The 20,650-nt window shown below is 42.2% G+C and overlaps 1 protein-coding gene across 1 annotated transcript in view; it reads right to left on the bottom strand.

Annotated features, from left to right (window-relative positions):
* Nucleotides 1-1,003: 1,003 nt before the first annotated feature.
* Nucleotides 1,004-20,650, bottom strand: part of tfe3a (transcription factor binding to IGHM enhancer 3a) — a 31,333-nt gene continuing 11,686 nt past the window's right edge. Inside the window, exons 2-11 of the mRNA XM_079521042.1 lie at nt 20,332-20,445; nt 19,864-19,926; nt 19,294-19,459; nt 17,652-17,852; nt 15,251-15,349; nt 12,450-12,564; nt 10,955-11,011; nt 10,035-10,110; nt 6,006-6,156; nt 1,004-4,620 (exon numbers count right to left, since the gene is read on the bottom strand). Of these exons, the coding sequence (XP_079377168.1) occupies nt 4,312-4,620; nt 6,006-6,156; nt 10,035-10,110; nt 10,955-11,011; nt 12,450-12,564; nt 15,251-15,349; nt 17,652-17,852; nt 19,294-19,459; nt 19,864-19,926; nt 20,332-20,445 (1,351 nt within the window). The 3' untranslated portion in view covers nt 1,004-4,311. The remainder of the gene's footprint in view (nt 4,621-6,005; nt 6,157-10,034; nt 10,111-10,954; nt 11,012-12,449; nt 12,565-15,250; nt 15,350-17,651; nt 17,853-19,293; nt 19,460-19,863; nt 19,927-20,331; nt 20,446-20,650) is intronic.

A 20,650-nucleotide genomic window follows, 5' to 3' on the forward strand; every position in this document is an offset into this window, starting at 1 on the left:
TCTCCTCTGACGATTGTACTGTAACAGTCTCTCTCTCTTTCTCTCTCTCTCACGCACACACTGTACAACAATGGACAGAGCCTACTGTAAACTTCAGATACAGTTGACCTGCCATAAATGAAATAGTGTAGGTTTGTACATTTGTATTCTAAAACTAGCTTTAGCTTTTAATTTCAAACGTTATGGTAACTGTTTGTTTGAATGACAGCTGGCAGCAGGGTCGAGCCGGACAGGAAGTGTCCCTGGCTAGGAGAGGAAGTGTCTGCTTATTGTAGGGAGGTGCCAGGGCCATCCAAACAGGAAACAGGAATTCACTGAAATGGCAACACTGCGTGTCAGCCCCGGCAACCAACCACGACCCTGTGAGCCACTACTGGACATCAAAGAGAAAAAGATAGTTTAAATTGGAAGAAGAAGAAAAAAGATTCATACCAACTAGTTCACAGGCCCACAAGAACATAGAATGGAGCAGACAGAGCTGGAAGAAAGACAGACAGCACAAAGCTGGAACCAATCAAAAGATGAACTGGGCCAGTGTCCCTGGCTGGTGACAGTCAGCCTGAGTCAGAATGCGTATTCTGTGTATAATTGTTAGTTTATTATGTGAGTTTATTTTCTATTTGACTCTGTTGTTTTGTTTCAGATATCTGGTTTTCTTAACAAATTAACATAAACCGTGTGTGTGTGTGTGTGTGTGTGCGTGCACACGCATGTGCATGCATGTGATTTCCCTGTCTCCTGTAACATCATAACATGTTTGAGGAGTGGACAAACACCTGAATGAATGCCAATGCTGCCCTCCACTGGTCACCAACAGAACCTCAGCTCAGTAGACTTTTTATTCATTCATTTATACATTTTTATTTAAATCTATGATTTAAAAAAAGGCATTTGTGGGCATGGCATTTTCCTTTTTCTAATCTGAATTAACCATTAAGTGATATTACCACGGTTTCTAAATGTTTCCTAGGGAATTTTGTATAACTATGGAGGATTTTCGGACTGAAAATGCAGATGGAGAAAATGACAAATATGTTGAATGTGTAAGTTAAATGTTCCATAGCGTTACATTGTGCTGATGATCAGTGCTCTAGTCTAGTCTAGAAGATCATATCCCTGTAAGAAAGACACAAACTGTCTATTTAGGTTCTGTTTATTTATAGATATAAACTCTTTAATTTGTCTTTAACGTGTACATCCTATTCAAAATAAAACAAACAAGACAATCTGGAATGAGTAGAAAATATAAACATCATTACAAGCTAATAACATAATCTAAGTAAAACAAAGTCATAACAATAATCAAATTGTTTAAAATCCCTTTATGTGAATATCAGACTCCACATAAAGGGAAGTCTGATATTCATTCACAATTGAATGAATATCATTCAATTGTGTGAAATGAACGAACGAAACAATGAACGACAAGTAATATTTGAATGTTACATGTATATGCTATGTTTCTGTTATTAATATTTCACTAAAGCTATCTGACAATAAATGTTTAGTTTCCACCTCATGGTTTATAGACATACAATTCGTAATTGTACTAGTAAACATATTAAACAATAATACAAACCCTGTATTTGCATTCAATCAGGACTGATAAGTCAGTGTGTGTGTGTGTGTGTACGTGCGTGTGTGCATGTGTGCGCGCCTACTACAGTAGCTATACGGAAGTCCCTTATTTAAACTCTGTCCATATTGGTGCAGAACAGTTGTACGAACAAACACTGACAGATAGACACTGTAGATAGATATACAGAAGACAAGTTGAAGATGTTTGTCTACACCGACTCGGCTCCCTTTTAAACACTACAACCAACATACTAACTAGACAGACAGGCACAGCTCTTCCTGTCAGGGTCTAGTATCTGTCCAATACTTCTGTTGTTCAATGTTAATCTAGATTCAGATCCTTTCCTTGTGTTTAAAATCTGTTGATTGTAAAGTTTGTGATGTAGGTTCTGATGATGTGTGTATAGCCTACTCCTAAATAATGGCTGGTTGCAATGGTTTCAACCATCTATGTATAATGTCTCCAAAGTCTGTGCTTTATTCCCTCTATCAAGCTTCATGTGACCGGCAGGAGTCACTGGTTTAGAATGACAAAATACCAGTGGTATGGTATGGAGGATTTGAAGGTTGAAGGCTGAGTAGTGGACACATCCACTACAGGGGGAAAGATACAGTCAAGTAGCAACAAAATCTCAGGGTAAATGTTAAACAATATTTGGCCCCAAGATGGTACTATTTGGCCCTGGCAGACTACCTCATCATTGTGTCTGATCCTAAACTTTCATCAGCGACAAACGGAAAAAAACCTTTTGTCATTTTCTCCTATAGCTGTAAAAAAAGGGACATTAAGAAATCATATACTGTATACTACAATACAAGAAAATACTTCTGCCACTTGGTTATACAACATATTCCTAACTGGAAGACATCCTGCTTAAAGCTCCATTGTGTGATATGGCCGTACTGATGAAGATGTATAATTACTTGGGAGCTCTCCCCCTCCTCTCTTCACATGAAGATATAGCTCTGGTCCAATGGGAGCTCTCCCCCTCCTCTCTTCACATGAAGATATAGCTCTGGTCCAATGCGTTCCTGCAGCTCTGAGCCTCACGACTGCCCTGTCAGTGTTAAATAAAATAACCATAATATGGCATAACATGCCAGACCACATGTTATGTGGTCTGGCATGTTTAGCTTATTGACCACGACTCACTGTATACTTAGACATTAGTGCTGACTATTTTCCAAAATACTGCATACACCATGGTTTGTCTTGTCTTTGAGGAAGCCAATGTTTTCCTTTCATGCAGTATGTATAAATCAACTTGCAGATACTTAAAACTTGCTCCAGCACATGTACTTGGCCGGGCAATAAAACAAACACAATTGGCCGTGTTTGAGGAAGGGAAGACGGGTGGGGACTACGGAGGGCTTTTTCTGTTGCTGCACTAGTGACTCCAACAGGATGGTCAGGGTATCTGTTCAGCTGAACTGGGAAGAATAGCGTGTCCCTCCACACTCAACTTTAACTCCAGCAAATAATATTTTTCCTGACTTCAAAATACCACACAATGCAGCTTTAAGGCAATATACAGATTATAAAAATGACCCTCATTATTTTAATGAGGTGAAGGGGATAATCACAGATCAATATTTCTACTTATGTATTCAGATCTTTTAACAAATTAGTAAACACGTCAGACAGAGAAGACATCGTGTTTTCTGTAACCTCATCAAACAACCCTGACTTTCTTGACTTTCTTGACCTTCCTAACATTCTATGAATGATTCAACAAGACTAGCTAAAGAATCTCAGGTCTCTCATTTATATTTCCTCGCTACTTGCTCCTTGCTTGAACCAGTTCTTCAGGTAATCCATTTTGTTGATCATCCCAAAGTTCTTATTTCTGCTCAGATGAGCGAGGTTGGAGGAGTGATGAGGGATCTCGGAAGAGCTATGAGTGAGGTTACATGCCATGAGAGCAGCCTTCACAGAAGATTTTCAGCTCTATGCCAAACAAGTGTAAGTGCCCGATATTTTTAAGCTCTCTGATGTAACGTTACCTAAATTACGTTTATTTCATCCACAACCCGCTTTGTTGTGCTATAAATCTCACTAACAGCAATCATCTAACATGTGTGTAATGCCTATTGCACAGCATTGCCTTATATCGTTTGTAAGTATTCACATGTATGCTAATTTCAAGATCCAAACTGTCACTGATATACTGTAAACCATAAATGTGCTTATCATTTTTTGTTCTGCATGTTATGCGAGTGAAATCATGTGTTGCAGTGTTTCTCACAGAATGACAGTATTGAATGTAGCAGGTAGTGATGTAATGGTTTTGAATGTAGCAGGTAGTGATGTAATGGTTATGTCAGTGTGAATATAATGGTAATCAGAAACGGATGTCACTTCATGTGACGCTTCAGGGGAAAGGACGTCTCATCTACAGTATGTACATACGTACGTATGTAAGTAGGTACGTATAAACTATTCCTCATTTCCCTCTCCTTGCATGTAACCTTGTTTCACCGGGCTTTCTGCAGTACCTGTGTAAGCTTCTATTCTGAATTTGCACCAGTGCTATTGGATCTAGGGCCTGCCCATTCCAAATCTGTATCCGGTATTTGTTTTCCACACACATACATGCTCACACACACAGACTGTTTCAGAATCCGATCTGATTCCCTCTATTAGTCCGGGTATGCAAAGTGGCAGAAGCTAATTGATCCCAGTCAGTCTACCTAGCATGGTTTCCCATTGTGTATCACAATCTGGTACTGATGTCACAGATCTTCTTCCATGCTGCTTGTCCTGGATAGCAGGGTGTCTGACATGCCACTGTCCTCCATCATCAGGATGTCTCCCAGCTCGTCTCCCAGTCCTCCCAGAGCGATGTCGGACATTAGTCCAGGAGAGAAGACGCTGTGCTCGCCATGGGGGTCGTCAAGCGCCTCCAGGTCCAGTTGTGTGGTCATCATGGAGATGGTAGAAGAAAGGGGGACGCAGGGAGAGGCGAAGGGGGGAGAGGGAGAGGCCTGGAGGTCCGACGCGGAGGAGGAGAGACTGTTGAGGCGCACTTGATACTCCAGTTCCTGTGAGAAAGACAGACAGGCAATAAACAATACAAGAAGCTGTCGAATCAATAGATATACCGTAGATCATAGATGTAAATACATGCAAATAATGAGTGGATATTCATTCATATTGATATTTCTCCAAACTGATCTCAAATCTATCTCAAATGGCTTCTATATAATCTCCACCTGTCTGTGTCCATTTGTCTGAATGTTTCTGCCAGATTGGTTTTATGCCTGAACAAGGCTATGGAACGTGACTCAAAATTGATTCCCTAAAATCAGATTCCATGTGTTTTTTACTGCATGACTGCATAAAAAAATAATGCGACTCCATTCTGGATAGACCACAAATAGGAATTGGGCTGCCAATCTAAACGGCTGCCAGTCTAAACCTGTATTTTGAGTAAAACTGTTCAATTTGTTTGTCTGTGTCTTAGTATGTCTGTCCCACTGTGCCTGTTCTGTGTCAGCCTCTATTCCACTGTTTCCCAAACTGTGGGTCGGCACCCATATGTGGGTCGCGGGCCACTTTTTATGGGCCACGACTCGAGTAAAAATCCCATTTTCTTTTTCCCATTTTCCCATTTTAAAACAAACAAAACTAAGAAATACAAATAATAATAATGCAGAAGTAGTGAAAATAGCCGATCTACAAGCTTGTGTGCTTGTAGATCTGCTATTTTCACTAGTTTGGGTCCCAGGCAAACTGGGAACCAATAAGGGACAATTAGCAAAATGTGTGACAAATCTGCAAATGCTTATCACTAGCTTTCTTCACAAATGTGTTCATAAAGGTGTCTACAATCACATATACATTTGTTCCAACCCAACTCCCTTGGGAAACTTTGTGACAGCTGCTGAAAGTTGGGGTACCAACCAATATAAGGCAAACCTTTCCGAATGTCATTATACTTTAAGTAGCATGTGACTTGTCAAACTAGGGGGTTTTCATGATTCTGAATCCATTGCAAGCATTCATTTGCACAAAAAACACTCCTTCGCCTAAAAATGGCCAGCACTGGGCACATTAAATGGGCAAGAGACTATGGCCGAATTTAGCCCAAGTTTTCGTGCAAAACTAATGCTTGGAATGGATTCAGCATCATGAAAACCCCCTAGTTTGACATGCTACTTAAAGCATAATGAAATTTTGGGAATTTTGCCTTATATTGATTGTTAAATGGTACCCCAACTTTCAGCAGCTGTCACAAAGTTTCCCAAGGGAGTTGGGTTGGAACAAATGTATATGTTTTAGTAGACACCTTTATGAACACATTTGTGAAGAAAGCTAGTCATATGCTTTTTTTTTGCAGATTTGCCACACATTTCATACACATTTCATACTACTACTGTATACAGTATCTCTTTGATCTCCATGTCCAGTGTGCCTGTGTCTTTACCTGTACTCTGTGCAGCAGCTGTCTGTTCATGACTTCCAGAGACTTCTGTTTGTTCTCCATATCTCTGTTTTTGTGTTCTTCTTTCTGCAGTTTTCTGATGTAATCAACAGACGCCTTCAAGATGACGCCTTTGTTCCAACGCATGTCCCCCCTATGCGTGCACGCACACACACACACACACACACACACACACACACACACACACACACACACACACACACACACACACACACACACACACACACACACACACACACACACACACACACACACACACACACACACACACACACACACACACACACACACACACACACCTTAATTACGAGTGTTCCTGCTTATAATAAATTACATTCTTTTTGCGTTTCACTTAAAGGTATTAGAACGTGAAATCCATGATTCCTCATGTCTCTCCCACCATAACTGTATCTCTTTCACAGTCACACCTCATCTACACAGGCAAGGAGCGAGTGTTCTGACGGCAATATCGCACAAAAAACTGTCCTGATATGGAGCGTCTGCAGAATGCGAATGTAGGAGGGGTGTAGCCTGGCTAATAAGCCAGACTAATATCACACAACACTGTCGCGGTATATCAGTCTGGGCTGGCTCCACTTGGATTTCATTTCCCGGGGGGCGGGTTCAAACATTCTCTCTTTGACGCAATTGGTCAGAGCTACTGTCAGTCAAAAGTCTCAAGCATTGAACGTCACTGTACCAAAGCCCGCCCATATTGCATACCGTGTCCCGATTGGTCCGACCTGTTCTCGATTGTAGGAAAGAGGCGTGCTACTGAGCCTCGCCAGACCGAAATCCGCTGGTAGGCAACTTTTTTTTGCCAACGGCTGATTCGGTCTGGTTTATTAACCAGGCTAGGAGGGGTGGACAGTCTCATTGAAAAACATGTATTCTAATGAGATGACAAACTTTTTCATGCCAAGGACCCCCAAATTGACACTTATTAGCCCCCGGACCCCTATTTGAAATGATATGCCAGGGACCCCCAGTTTGACATGCATTAGCCTAGGCTACGGACCCATTTAACCCATTGAGACCTGGAACGCATCCATGTCACGTTAGCGTTTAACCACATTAACCATTAACCCATTTTGGGGCGGGAACCCCTTTTGGTGTTTTAAACATTATGTTATAATTTAGCTATTGAAAAATAGCAGATCTACAAGCTCATAGCGCGCCACCGAGTGGCGCGCTATGAACTTGTAGATCTGCTATTTTTGAAAAATCGTTAAAATGTGCCTCAAATCTTTCCGAAAATTGTCATGATTTAGATTTTTTTTTTTTTTAATTTCGACGTCAGGCCTGAATGGGTTAATAGCATTTCTATCTCTGGGACCCCAATTTAAATTGGAAGATTAATGTTAATTTAACTCTGAGAGAGTACAAATCAGTTAGGGTTCATTTGGTTCCATTTGTACAATCTCAGAGTTACAGATGGGACCATGGGTACCATTTGGTTCCTAACTATCTATTATAGCTGGGGACCCCCGGAACTCCCTCAAGGACCCCTGGGGGTCCCCGGGCCCCACTTTGAGAACCACTGTGATAGGGTATGGTCAGTAAGAATAAAGATCTGTTCCTGGTTGCTTTTGGGACTTGGGTTTTTTCCTTTTGTGGGACATGGGTTTTGTCTGGTCACAGTCTGAAGATGTCCTGGAGCTAGTGTTGTATGAAATGGTCACTGAACCGAACCCGTTTCTTTGGTCTGGCGACAGAGAGATTGTGGGTTCTCCATGGATAGACTCTGTGGTCCTTGGAATCTGCAATGTCCCTTTTGAACTCCGGATTTGGGTAATTTGGTTGCTTGGACTTGAATGCTTCTCCATTCACAGTGGAACGAATACTGTTTTCCATGGATAGACTCTGTTGTCCTTGAAATCTACCGTGTCTCTTTTGATCTTGCTTATCTTGGTCATTTGTATGCTCGAACTTGAATGCTTCTTCATTCAGGGTGGAGGGTCCGCAGCCAAATTCATGTAATTTTGTGTTATTTGACATGAAAAAAAAAGCCAGTATTGAGACACAGGGCAGTATTATGCGTGTCTTAAGTACCAGGTCTTATGACTTAACTTAAGACCTGGAGGCGTGGTCAATGCTGTTTGGCCACTCAGAATAGCCAAATGGCATTGATCACACCTCCAGGTCTTAAGTTAAGTAATAAGACCTGGTACTTAAGACACGCATAATACTGCCCACAGAGTCTTATGGATACAATGAACAACATAGTTGGGATTTTTTTTAAATCAGGGGTCAGCACTCAGCAAGTAAATTTGGCCTCTGGACAATGTTCTTCTAAGCCATTAGATGGCAGGCAAGAACACAATCGATGGTCAATTTAAAAACTGGAGTGGAGCATGTGACAGACCACCTTATATACTACTATAAACTGGAGTGGAGCATGTGACAGACCACCTTATATACTACTATAAACTGGAGTGGAGCATGTGACAGACCACCTTATATACTACTATAAAGTTAACTAGAAAAAGTGCCCTTCCGGGCACAGGTCTCCACCAGGAGGATAGGAGTGTGTGTGATGTTTGGCAAAATGTTTAGGAGAATGTTTTTCTTTTCTTCATTTTGTTGAGGAAATGCAGAGCCAGATCACTCATAGCATCTCTGAGGATAGAATTCTGGATGAGCAGGACATGTGCAGCATTTTGTACAAAACGGGCCACTCCTGAAAACTTTGGAAGGCAATTTTAGCCAATCAGTGTACAATCTGAGAAATCCAACAGACTCGTCTTGATCACATGACTACAGAGATCATGTGTACCGATTTGAGGCATTTTGTTCCAAAAATGTGTTTTGCAAAAATCAACCTGTTGGTGGCGCTATAACAGGCCAATGTGAAAAGGGTGGGATATATTCCTCAGCCTAGTAAGAAAATGTGTGAAAGATTTCACGTAAATTGCATGCTGCGTTCATGATTTGAGGCTATTGTTCAAAACGGGGCAATCTTGCAAACTGTGAAAGCCAATTATAGCCAATTAGGATGGAATATGAAATAACAGACAGATCCGACTTGAGCACATGACCATAGAGATATTGTGTAACGATTTGTGAGATTTTTGGACAGAATCTGGAGGAGTAATATCAAAAAATGTGTTTTACAAAAGTCGGCCTCCTGGTGGCGCTATAAAAGGCAGATGCGGAAAATGCAGGTAAAAGGTTTGTCCTTGGCCTCTAGGGAGTGTGCATGCAACGTTTCACGCAGATCGGTACAGTTTTAGGTATAAATGTGAAAAGCTGCCTCATGGTGGCGCTATAACAGGCCGTTCTGGAAAATGTGGGGCAGAGGTTCATCGTTGGCATCCAGGGAGTGTGTGTGCAAAGTTTGGCATCGACCGGGTTAACGGTGCCGGAGATTAGCTGTACACAGACGGACGGAAGGAAGGACGGACACACGGACGGACGGACACACACACGGACGGAGTGCAAAACATACTCTCTCCCCATGCCTTCGGCCTGGTGGAGACAATAACTAAAGAAGAGTGGTATAACTGTTTACTACCGATAGAAGTGATTGTGTAATCAAATGTTAGATGTGCAGATAAAAACACTTGTATAATTATTTTATGCAAGCCCCATCCTTGAATGTGACAATTAAAAGAGATTTAGTTCATCAAAAGTTTGAAAAGAACATTTTATCTGGAGACAGACAGGGTCAAAACCCTTTGCAAACAAGAGCTCTTTCATTGTTCAAGGTCTCTCTTCCGAGATAAGGAATGAAACCGTGTATTGTTTTTAAGGAACTGTTTCCCAAACACTTGTACATCTGCTATTTCTGAAAAAAGAAATACAATTTGAAAAAATACAAAAATAAATCTTGAAAGTGAAAAATGAAAAATGTAATATCTTCTTTTCTTTTTAATTGACAAATTGCATCTTTTGGGTCCGCCTCACGTCAAGAGTGCAAACTTATAATCTTTTTACCATACATTACATTAAAAACAAACAGACAGACAGACAGACAGACAGACAGACAGACAGACAGACAGACAGACTTACGGCTCAGTAGTTCTGGGGATCATATCTCCCAGTTCTTTAATTCTGTCGTTGATGTTGAATCTTCTTCTCCTCTCAACTACAAACAAACCGATGTTCATAAAATAATTATTAGCAACATTTTACATCAGCATTACATTAGTAAAAATAGATAGATGGTAGTGGTATTCATAGTAGTAATAATGGTAGTAGCAGTTATAGTAGAAATAATACCAGCGCTAACGGTCGTAATAGTAGTAGTAGGTAATGATAGAAGTTGCAATATGGTAGGAGAAGTAATTGTGTGTGAGCGTGTGTGTGTGTGTGTGTGTGTGTGTGTTGGTAGTACAGTGGTCGTCACGTTGTATATTTGAGTGTAGTTACTGACTGTACAGTATGTGTTGTTGAATACAAGTAAGAATATAATATAAGAATATAATAAGAATATAATTGTGTACATATGTAGTTTTGTGTACTTGTGTATAGTTGCATCTATGTGTATAGCTACACAGCATAATAGCATGTATATTGTGTAGTTCAGGGGTTCTCAACGTTTTTGGCCGGGGACCCCCGGAAATGCTTTGGCAATGTCTCGGGACCCCCGCCCCGCCCCCTCCCGCCCCCCAATATAAATTGACTGCTACAATAACCTTAAACCATTTTGGGCGGGAACCCCTTTTGGTGTTTTAAGCATTGTTATAATTTAGCTATTGAAAAATAGCAGATCTACAAGCTCATAGCGCGCCACCGAGTGGCGCGCTACGAGCTTGTAGATCTGCTATTTTTGAAAAATCGTTTTTTTTTAAAAATAATTTGGGGACCCCCTAAAATAATTTGGCGACCCCCCGAGGGGTCGCGACCCACGGGTTGAGAACCCCTGGACTAGAGGTTAGTGTAATTGTGTGTAGTGTGCACTGTAGCTACTGTATGTGTGTTTTACTCACTCAGGTTGTGATTATCTTTCTTTTGTCTGTCTTTCATGAATGCTTTGGTATCTAGGCCTACAACACAAACATCAAACATCAAATTAGGTTGAGAGGTTCTATGTCAGATGGCAACCCCTAATATCATATTTTAACAACCTGAAAACACTTCCCACCGTTGAGCCGTAACTACTTCCATCCCACTATTATGATGTCCCAAGGAGGTTTATGTGTTTATATTTATTTTTCTTTTGTTATAATTTTTCTTCCTTTTTGAGTGGTACAACCACTCCTATACGGAGCTTTGTGTGTCTCTGGCTGTGTCCCTGGGTCCCTGTGTCCCTGGGTCCCTGTGTTCCTGGGTCCCTGTGTCCCTGGGTCCCTGTGTCCCTGGGTCCCTGTGTTCCTGGGTCCCTGTGTTCCTGGGTCCCTGTGCTGTGTCCGAGCACGAAAATAGCGTCGGTTTTCAAGTGTCACTGTTGTGCAGCCTAATACACACATACATATTAACTGTATATATGATGATTTTGGGTGTGACAGTACAGTACAGTGACAGTACTGTACTGTACAGAAGAGGCCAGGGACCCCTTGGTGGACTTTGTAAGGTAAACCGAACTAATTTCTCGGAATGGGAGGGTGTGTTCTTCTTTGTGATTCATTATCTGATGTGTGTATTCACAGCCTAGTGAAAAAAGAGCTTCAGACAGTGGTGATTGGACGCCTAATAATACGGTTCATAGAACTTTCATATAACATTCTGAATTTGCAAGAAACGTAATTATTCACTATGAACCATAATTTATCTTTTGTGCATCTGTAGGACAGGCAGTTAGGGGTTATTGTCTCGACCATGCCGAAGGCGTGGCTTAAGCCCCTGTCCGTACACTCCCTGGAGGCCAGAGCAGAACCTCTGACACAATGTTTCACATCGGCCTGTTTAACGCCACCAGGAGGCCGATATTTGCAAAACACATAATAATTGCCTTAAAAAGTTTGCAGGTGTGGCCCGTTTTGAACAAAATGTCTCAAATCATGAACGCAGCATCTGATTGCCTTGAAACCTTGCACACACACACACACAGAGTAGGCCATGGAAGAACCTCCACCCCAAATGTTTCTGACAACTACTGAATAGAAGGTATTTGTAGAAACAGTCTTGAACCATTTTGAGCGGGAACCCCTTTTGGTGTTAGCATTATGTTATGCTTTAGCTATTGAAAAATAGCAGATCTACAAGCTCATAGCGCGCCACCGAGTGACACGCTACGAGCTTGTAGGTCTGCTATTTTTTGAAAAATCGAAGAACGACTGACACAGAAACATAGCTTTTTCAGAAAACTGTCAGGATGTAGAAGACATTTTTAGAATCTGATCTCAGGTCAAAATGGGTTAATGGGTTAAAATCACATATCATCAAGCAACACGGCTGTGTGACAAAGTACTGTTTCTGTCTGTAGGACAGCCAGTCACTGTGGGACAGACAGCATTGACAGACAGCATATAATGGGATGCTCACCAGTCAGCTCCATCGTAACATTGTGCAGGTCGGCGGGGCAGCTGTTGCTGTTGATGGTGGGCGTGGCTATGCCAGCATTGCTGTAGACATTCATCAGGGCCCCCGAGGCTGGCAGCTGAAACAACCAATCGGAGCATTCAAGCAGTCAGACTGACGGGAACAACCGGATTGATGATGAACTGACATCTATGTAGTGCTTTTGTAGTCTTCCAACCAAACGCTTGATCAATTATATCTCACATTTACCCATTCACACATCCATTCACTAACACAGTGGTCCACAACCTTTTCAGGCCACGACCCCCCAAAATAATCCTAATTGAACTGGGGACCCCTCACCCTGACAAGCACTTTGAATTGTAGGAGTTGAGGCATTGTATTTAAGAGTTTGACTCGGTTCCACAGATAAATATTGTGAACTGAAAATAACAGATCTACAAGCTTACACTAGAGCTTTTGACCCGTTTTTTATAATATAGTTGATTAGTTAATTGTGATGCAGTAATGTTCACTTCACTGACATCTGGGGACCCCTCTAAAAGGATGTGAAGATCCCCCTGGGGGTCCCGACCCACAGGTTGAGAACCACTGTGCTAACAGACAGCAGCCATGTTGTCTGCCAATCGTCTCTTCAGGAGCACTTAAGATTCAGTGTCTTGCTCAAGAACACTTCCAACGCAATGCCAGGAGGAGCGAGGACTGAACCGACAAACTTCTCATTCCCAGACTACTGTTTTAACCCATTTTAGGCGGGAACCCCTTTTGGTGCTAGCATTATGTTATGCTTTAGCTATTGAAAAATAGCAGATCTACAACTTGTAGGTCTGCTATTTTTGAAAAATCGAAGAACGACTGACATAGAAACATAGCTTTTTCAGAAAACTGTCAGGATGTTGAAGACATTTTTAGAATCTGATCTCAGGTCAAAATGGGTTAACTCCTGTCACCCCCGATAGATGAAAATAGATGAGAACCATCACACTGGCACAGACCAGCCTATACTGCAAGAAGGCTGTAGGGCAGCGAGACACTTTATCTGTTAAACATTTAAACATGCAATTAAACTAATTCAAATGTTCTCTTTTCCAACAGTAGAATAATGTTCAGATCGTAGATCAGCAACGTCACAAACAACCAATTGTAAGGAATTCAAGGACGTGATCCTAGACAGCAACATTACAATCTACTAGAGTATGCAAGCTTAGAGACACATTTGACTGCATATGCCCTACTGAAGCGTGCTTGGAGAACAGTAGTTCCTTCCAAGGTCAAAGTCCTGCTCGGTGAGTGCAGTGATATTTCCATTTGCTCAAACCCAATAAATCAAATACTAAGGAACATGATGATCACATCCTAGATCAGCAACAGAACAATCAACCAATATAAAGAGTACAAGGGTCAGAACCCAAAGCAGTACATTTACAATCAACCAATAGTAAGGGATACAGGGTTCAGATACTAGACCAGCAACATGGTAGCCTGACATCACCCAACTTATTTTAAAAGATTCAAGATCTATTCTGAATTAAAAAGGTTTACCTCTAAGTTCTTCATCCTTCTCCTGTTTTGATCGTGCAGTAACAGAATGAACCTCATCTTCACACAAACACACACTCACAACCACAGGCATGGGCAGAGTGTGTCTGCCTGAAAAGACTGTTGAACAAAATGAGGAAATTTCTCTAGAAGTTGCCGTGGAAAGCAAAAAAAAAAACTCCAACTTAGCTATCTCCCTCTGACACACACACAAAATGCGCGCGTACACACATACACGCGCGCACGCGCACACACACACACACACACACACACACACACACACACACACACACACACACACACACACACACACACACACACACACACACACACACACACACACACACACACACACACACACACACACACACACACACACACACACACACACACACACACACACACACACACAGTCCTATCTGTGTCTCCACCCACAGAGGCTGGCTGAACTGAAGCAGGAAGTGAATCTCCTGTTTTTCTAACAATGAAAAAGATTTAATAATTTACTGTCATCAGGTCACCTAAAACTCAGCACTGTTCAAACACTGCACAGCAACATAATTCAATCTATTTTCCATTTTTTCCATGGCTGATTTCTATGGGTTTTCTGGAGTTTGTTCAGTGTCAGTGTTGCTCAGTTGTCATCAGCTGTGATGTTTCATTGTGATTTTACACTTTTCAGAACATGAAGCATTTTCAAACACGCGCACACATGCACACACGCACACACACACACACACTAAATTAAAATGTATGTGCTTTTTTGTACATATATTACACAGTATTATTGTTCTAATCAGTGTGTTATAGTATACACTCTCCCCAACTTAAATGACGGAGGGCCAAAAAGTCATTTTCTCCCTTCAGCCAGTTAAGGTCTCCTCCACACACCGAGCGTGAATTCGGATTTTTAAGCAGCGTTTTAAGCATCGGTTTTCCGAAAAACGCGGCCGGTGTGCAACCACCTTTACTGTCAGATGCAAACTGGCCACTGTAGGTTGCTCAAATAGCTCTGTTCTACAGCCCAATGCATCATAGAAGTTAAATACGTAGGTCTAAGCGATAATGCATGACGAGCTATCCTGATAAATGATTGGTGAATTAGTGGGCAAGGAAAAGTTAAGTCCATTATTTTCCTATATCTCTCACCCACCCACACACGCACCCACCCACACACGCACGCACGCACGCACGCACGCACGCACGCACGCACGCACAGTACATTAGTGTACTAAACGGTCTGCATATAATATATAGATTATTACAGTGTTCGACTGATGTATTCCAGTTTCAATCAGATTCAGGAAGTCATCGTTGAGGCTGGACTCCAAACTGATGATGTCATCAATCACCGCCTCCTCCATCTGAAAACAGTCAATCAGTCATTTTAGTGTCATATATATATATATATATATATATATAAATGAATCAACCTTTAATTAATTGATTAATTAATAAATTAATCATTCATTCACTCATTTGCACTCTTAATCTCTTACTTATAATTAATTCTAATTATAGTACACATGTCTGTAATAGTCCTCAGTACTAGTTGTGAAACTATCCTCAACTCCTCAGAAACAGGTGTGTGTGTGTGTGTGTGTGTGTGTGTGTGTGTGTGTGTGTGTGTGTGTGTGTGTGTGTGTGTGTGTGTGTGTGTGTGTGTGTGTGTGTGTGTGTGTGTGTGTGTGTGTGTGTGTGTGTGTGTGTGTGTGTGTGTGTGTGCGCGTGTGCGTGTGTGTTTTCCTCCCCTGACTCAGTTCCTCTGTAGAAGCCAACTCAGCAGATTCCAATACACCAAACCAGTTGCTGACGGGTTTTCCTGCCTACTTTTTGCTGACACTTTCTTCTGAGCAATTCATTTTACTGGAAGTGGAGTAAACTGTTGCTTTAAAGAAAATGCTGGTACTTTGGTAGTTTGAAATCAAATCAGATCAGATTTCAACTTTGAGACATTCAGATTGACTGTTACCCAGATTAAATCTAATTACATTTCATATTTCAGCCATTAAGGTGAAATATGTTAAAACAGAATTCTGTTAAAACAGAATCAATCTGATTCAATCATTAATCTTAAGGTCCTTTCAAACGGGCAGTGATTTAACGCGCATATAGTTCATTTTGAATGAACTATATCTTCATTTTCAATTAACTATATACATTTTCTGTACGCATGGAGAAGTCGAGGGGCAACAAATCAAGCGTATTTACATGGGCGCGGCCCCGTGAAATTGTCGCTCGCGTGCTCGTTCCGTGCACACGCCTGCGACAGACCAGACCTGGATTCTGTTTAGCTTTTTTTGTAATGCTTGCATTGTCATGCTCCTCTTGTTGTCATGCTCCTCTCATTGTCGTGCTCCTGGAGCAGACCTGTCAATTATCCAGGCGACAACGTCTGCGTTCATCGCTGACCGTTTGAAAGGACCTTAACTCTAATATGTTTCAGTCATTAATCATATTCTTTTCCAGATTAAAATGCGTGTAGAAGGGTGGGTTGGGGGACCCCCAGGTTGGGGGTACCAGGGGGTCCACAGCAAAATGTGTTAATAATAGCATAACAATAATTTTAACCACCTTATCCACGTTGTTACCACGGTAACCTAAGCAGATACGTATGTCGACGCAGGGCGCCTTTGAGTTGACATTGTTTAACTCCGTCTGAACACACAGATCTGTGACAGATCTGATCTGATCACTTGCAAATGCAGTGAACAGTCAGGCCAAAAGACCGGATTTGACAAATAAATCGGATTTGACTGGATTTGACTGAAGTCTAAATGGGGCTTTCATGCTGTGCTGCAAGCTTGTACATCTGCTATTTTTGAAAGATCTTGACAAATATCGAAAATGTTTGGAATTGCTTTTTTGTACATAAATCTTCCCTTCTGGGGGTCTCTGGCACAAAACCTTTTCAGATGGGGGTCCCAAACACATTATCATTTTGGGGGTTCTTGAATTGAAAAGGTTTGAGAATCACTGCTTTATGGTTTCCCTGAACTTCATGGTCTACTTCCACTTGAGTCAGTCAGTGGCTTCCTGCATGTCCCAGAGGAAACACACTGACTGACCTGGAGGCAACGCCATTCTGATCACGGTCGCCATGGCAACATGTCTTGAGACAGCATTGTATTCTGGGCTTATATGCTCTGTTAAATAAATCCTCCTTAATCCTCAAGATAAATGTTTGTTTTCCACTGGGGAGTTTAAATGATGAAGGAGATTAAACTGGCATTCAACATAAAATTACAGAATGACAGACAGACACTGTCAGACAGACAGCTCTAAAGTACTAATGAACAAATGCTGTAAGATCATATGAAACAAAATGCAATACACTGATGCGTGTGTGTGTGTGTGTGTGTGTGTGTGTGTGTGTGTGTGTGCGTGCGTGCGTGCGTGCACACACGTGCGTGTGCGCACAGTACGTACGTGCGTGTGTGTGTGTGTGTGTGTGTTCACACGTGCGCATGTGTGTGTGTGTGTGCACTGTGCACACGTGTGTACATGCCGATAAGAAGAAGTGCTGACATTCAGAGAGGAAGTGAACCAGTGTGGAGACAGATTGGAGCTGCCATATTGTGTGCGTGCGTGCGTGCGTGTATGCGTGCGTGCGTGCGTGCGTGCGTGCGTGCGTGCGTGCGTGTGTGCGTGCGTGCGTGCGTGTACCTCCTCTTTTGATCCCAGGCTGAGGACAGCCAATGGGCTGCTGGGAATGCTTCCGGTTTGCAGGTCAGGGGTGGCTACAGACTGCAGGGGGGAGAGGCTGTCCTGTTGGAACAGCTTGTTGGTAGACAGGTACTGTTTGACCTGCTGCCTCTGAGCCTGTTGGATGTGATACCTGGTTGGATTCTCAAGATGGGACTGGACCTAGAGAGAGAGAGAGAGAGGGAGAGAGGGAGAGAGAAGAGAGATAACAGACAGACAGACAGACAGACAGACAGACAGACAGACAGACAGACAGACAGACAGACAGACAGACAGACAGACAGACAGACAGACAGACAGACAGAGGGAGGTCTCAGTTAGTATCAAAATCACATCAAAAGGTTCATAGCTAAATGAATTATAGCAAACGCAAATTGTATTTGTCTTTGATAAGCTTAACTGCCAACTGCTGATAAAAACCCCATTTATTGACACAAGGATTTAACAGTCACACTTTTGTGGATTACAGTACAATTGTAAGGACAATCACATTTACAATGACTTAATTCAGAAGTGAACTCTGCGGCATATATGAAGATCACGACACTGACCTCACCAAACCCTGGATAGCCATACATGGAGAAGACTTGATCATCACCTAGATTTGCATATATGGAGCCGGCCAGCAACTCTACATCTGACCTCAAACCTCAAACCCTTAGATCTCCATATATGGAGCTGACCTGTGCTGACATTCCATTATGTTGATCCTACCCCACCTGTCCTTCCTCTTCGATGCCTCCCTTTTGACTGATACCTGTCCATTCAAACCGCCCCAAAGTTATTAGTGCAGCGGCGCCCGGCAGCCGGCGAAAACTAGAGTTCTCAACAGGCCTACAAATTAAGGCCTGGCCCTACCTGGGCCCTCATCAAACCCTATACACTCAAGACACTGCCTCTGCTGCCACCCTTAGATCTCCATATATGGAGCTGACCTGTTCTGACATTCCATATGTTGATCTGACCTCATCAAACCCTGTATATTCAAGACACACTCCATATATGGCCAGACATCATCAAACCCTGTATATTCAAGACACTGCCCCCGCTGTCACCCTTAATGAAATCTAGGGCTTCTACTGGTTCTACAGAGTGAAGACCTGCCCTCGCTGCGGCTGCAGCCAATAGCAGTCGTTTCCGGTTTCATTTCAGGACCGGAAGTTCAAAGATGGCGGATTTCAATTTGCTGAATTGGGCTTTGTCCATTCTTCTTACAGTATATGGTAGAAACGTTATCCCTGCGCCTTCCGGACATCCCCACATATCCATGTGTGGATATGTGGGGATATAGTGATAGATGTATATTGATTCACATATTCAAAGGTTTATCTAATATTATTTTAATCCATTCTGGGAACCCTTTTTGGTGTTTTAAGCATTATGTTATAATTTAGCTATTGAAAAATAGCAGATCTACAAGCTCGAGCTTGTAGGTCTGCTATTTTTGAAAAATCGTGAAAATGTGGCGCAAATCCTGACAGAAAACTGTCAGGATTTAGAAGACATTTTATAAATTTCTACGTCAGGCCTAAATGGGTTAAGTTAAGTTAAAAAATGATGATGAGCATGCTGATAATGATGATAACGTTAATGTGTGAGGTACCTTGAGAATCTCCACAGGGACCTGTGTGGGAGGAGTGGAGGAGGTGAGCAAGGAGACAGAGATGGGAGACGAGGAGTCAGCGGAGGGACGGAGCAGTTGTTGCTGCGCCTCCTTTCTCTCCTGTTCCCTGGTCTGCTGCCGCATCAAGTCCTGTCTCATTAACACCCTGAGGAGAGGAGAGACATACATTATAGGGTTACATTGACAGTATACTCTTATTCCGTCAGTATTCTGTGTCATGTTAGATTTTAGCTATGTATATGAGTGCATGTCATGATTTTTTTTTTTAGCAGACATACAAACTCACAGCGCATTTGTTTATAACATTTTTAACTCAAATCTTTGACCCTTGGGGAACAAAATATTTTTGAGATGATGGAGGTCAAATACATATAATTTTGAGGGTCCGTGACATGAAAAGGTTTGAGCACCACTGATATAGCAACCTAGGTTTTTCAGACAAAAAGAAGACATTCGTAGAATCAGCCTCAGGTCTGTTAAATACAGTCTTTCAGGTCTGGGATAATGTACTATAGATGAGTTGTGGGAAAGTGTAACATCTATTCTTACCTGGAGGTCATGGCTGCTGGCAGTGAAGGTGACGATGATAAAGAGGAGGAGTTCTCTACAGGGCTGATGAAGACAAAACGTAAAACATCATCCTATCATCATTATACATACTCACCCTCACACGGATACATACTACATGTACACTACTATAGTATATTATGCCTATGTGTGTGTGTGTGTGTGTGTGTGTGTGTGTGTGTGTGTGTGTGTGTGTGTGTGTGTGTTTGTACATGGACCAGGCATTTCAAGATAAAGATTTTAAGTACCAACCATTACTTAGAATCATAACAAGCCTTGGGTACAAATGTGGATACTGATATTTGGAAGCCTGGGCCATGTAAGCTGGCCCAACAATAGCTGGCATGACAAAGAGCAGGAGAGGAGAAGGTGTCATGTGTATCCTTAGGTTCCTATGAACTGCGTGCGTGCGTGCGTGCGTGCGTGCGTGCGTGCGTGCGTGCGTGTTACCTGACGGTGATTGGTTGACTCTTTAGCTGATAGAAGCAGTCAGGACTGGCAGACAGCAGACTGTCAACATCAATGTCTGGTATGATTCCTGACTCTGGTAACATTGACTCCAAACTGCAGACAGACAGACAGACAGACAGACACACAGACACACACACACACGCACACGCACACGCACACGCACACGCACACACACACACACACACTGAGTATAGGTCAACTGAGTATAGGGTACAGGGTTAAAACTTTTACTATGTATCCCACAATGCAGCTGAACTGTTACAGTGGAAACACAGAATAGACCAGCACAGTAGCAGAC

Source organism: Electrona antarctica, assembly GCF_951216825.1.
Source record: "Electrona antarctica genome assembly, chromosome: 2".
Lineage (NCBI taxonomy): Eukaryota > Metazoa > Chordata > Actinopteri > Myctophiformes > Myctophidae > Electrona > Electrona antarctica.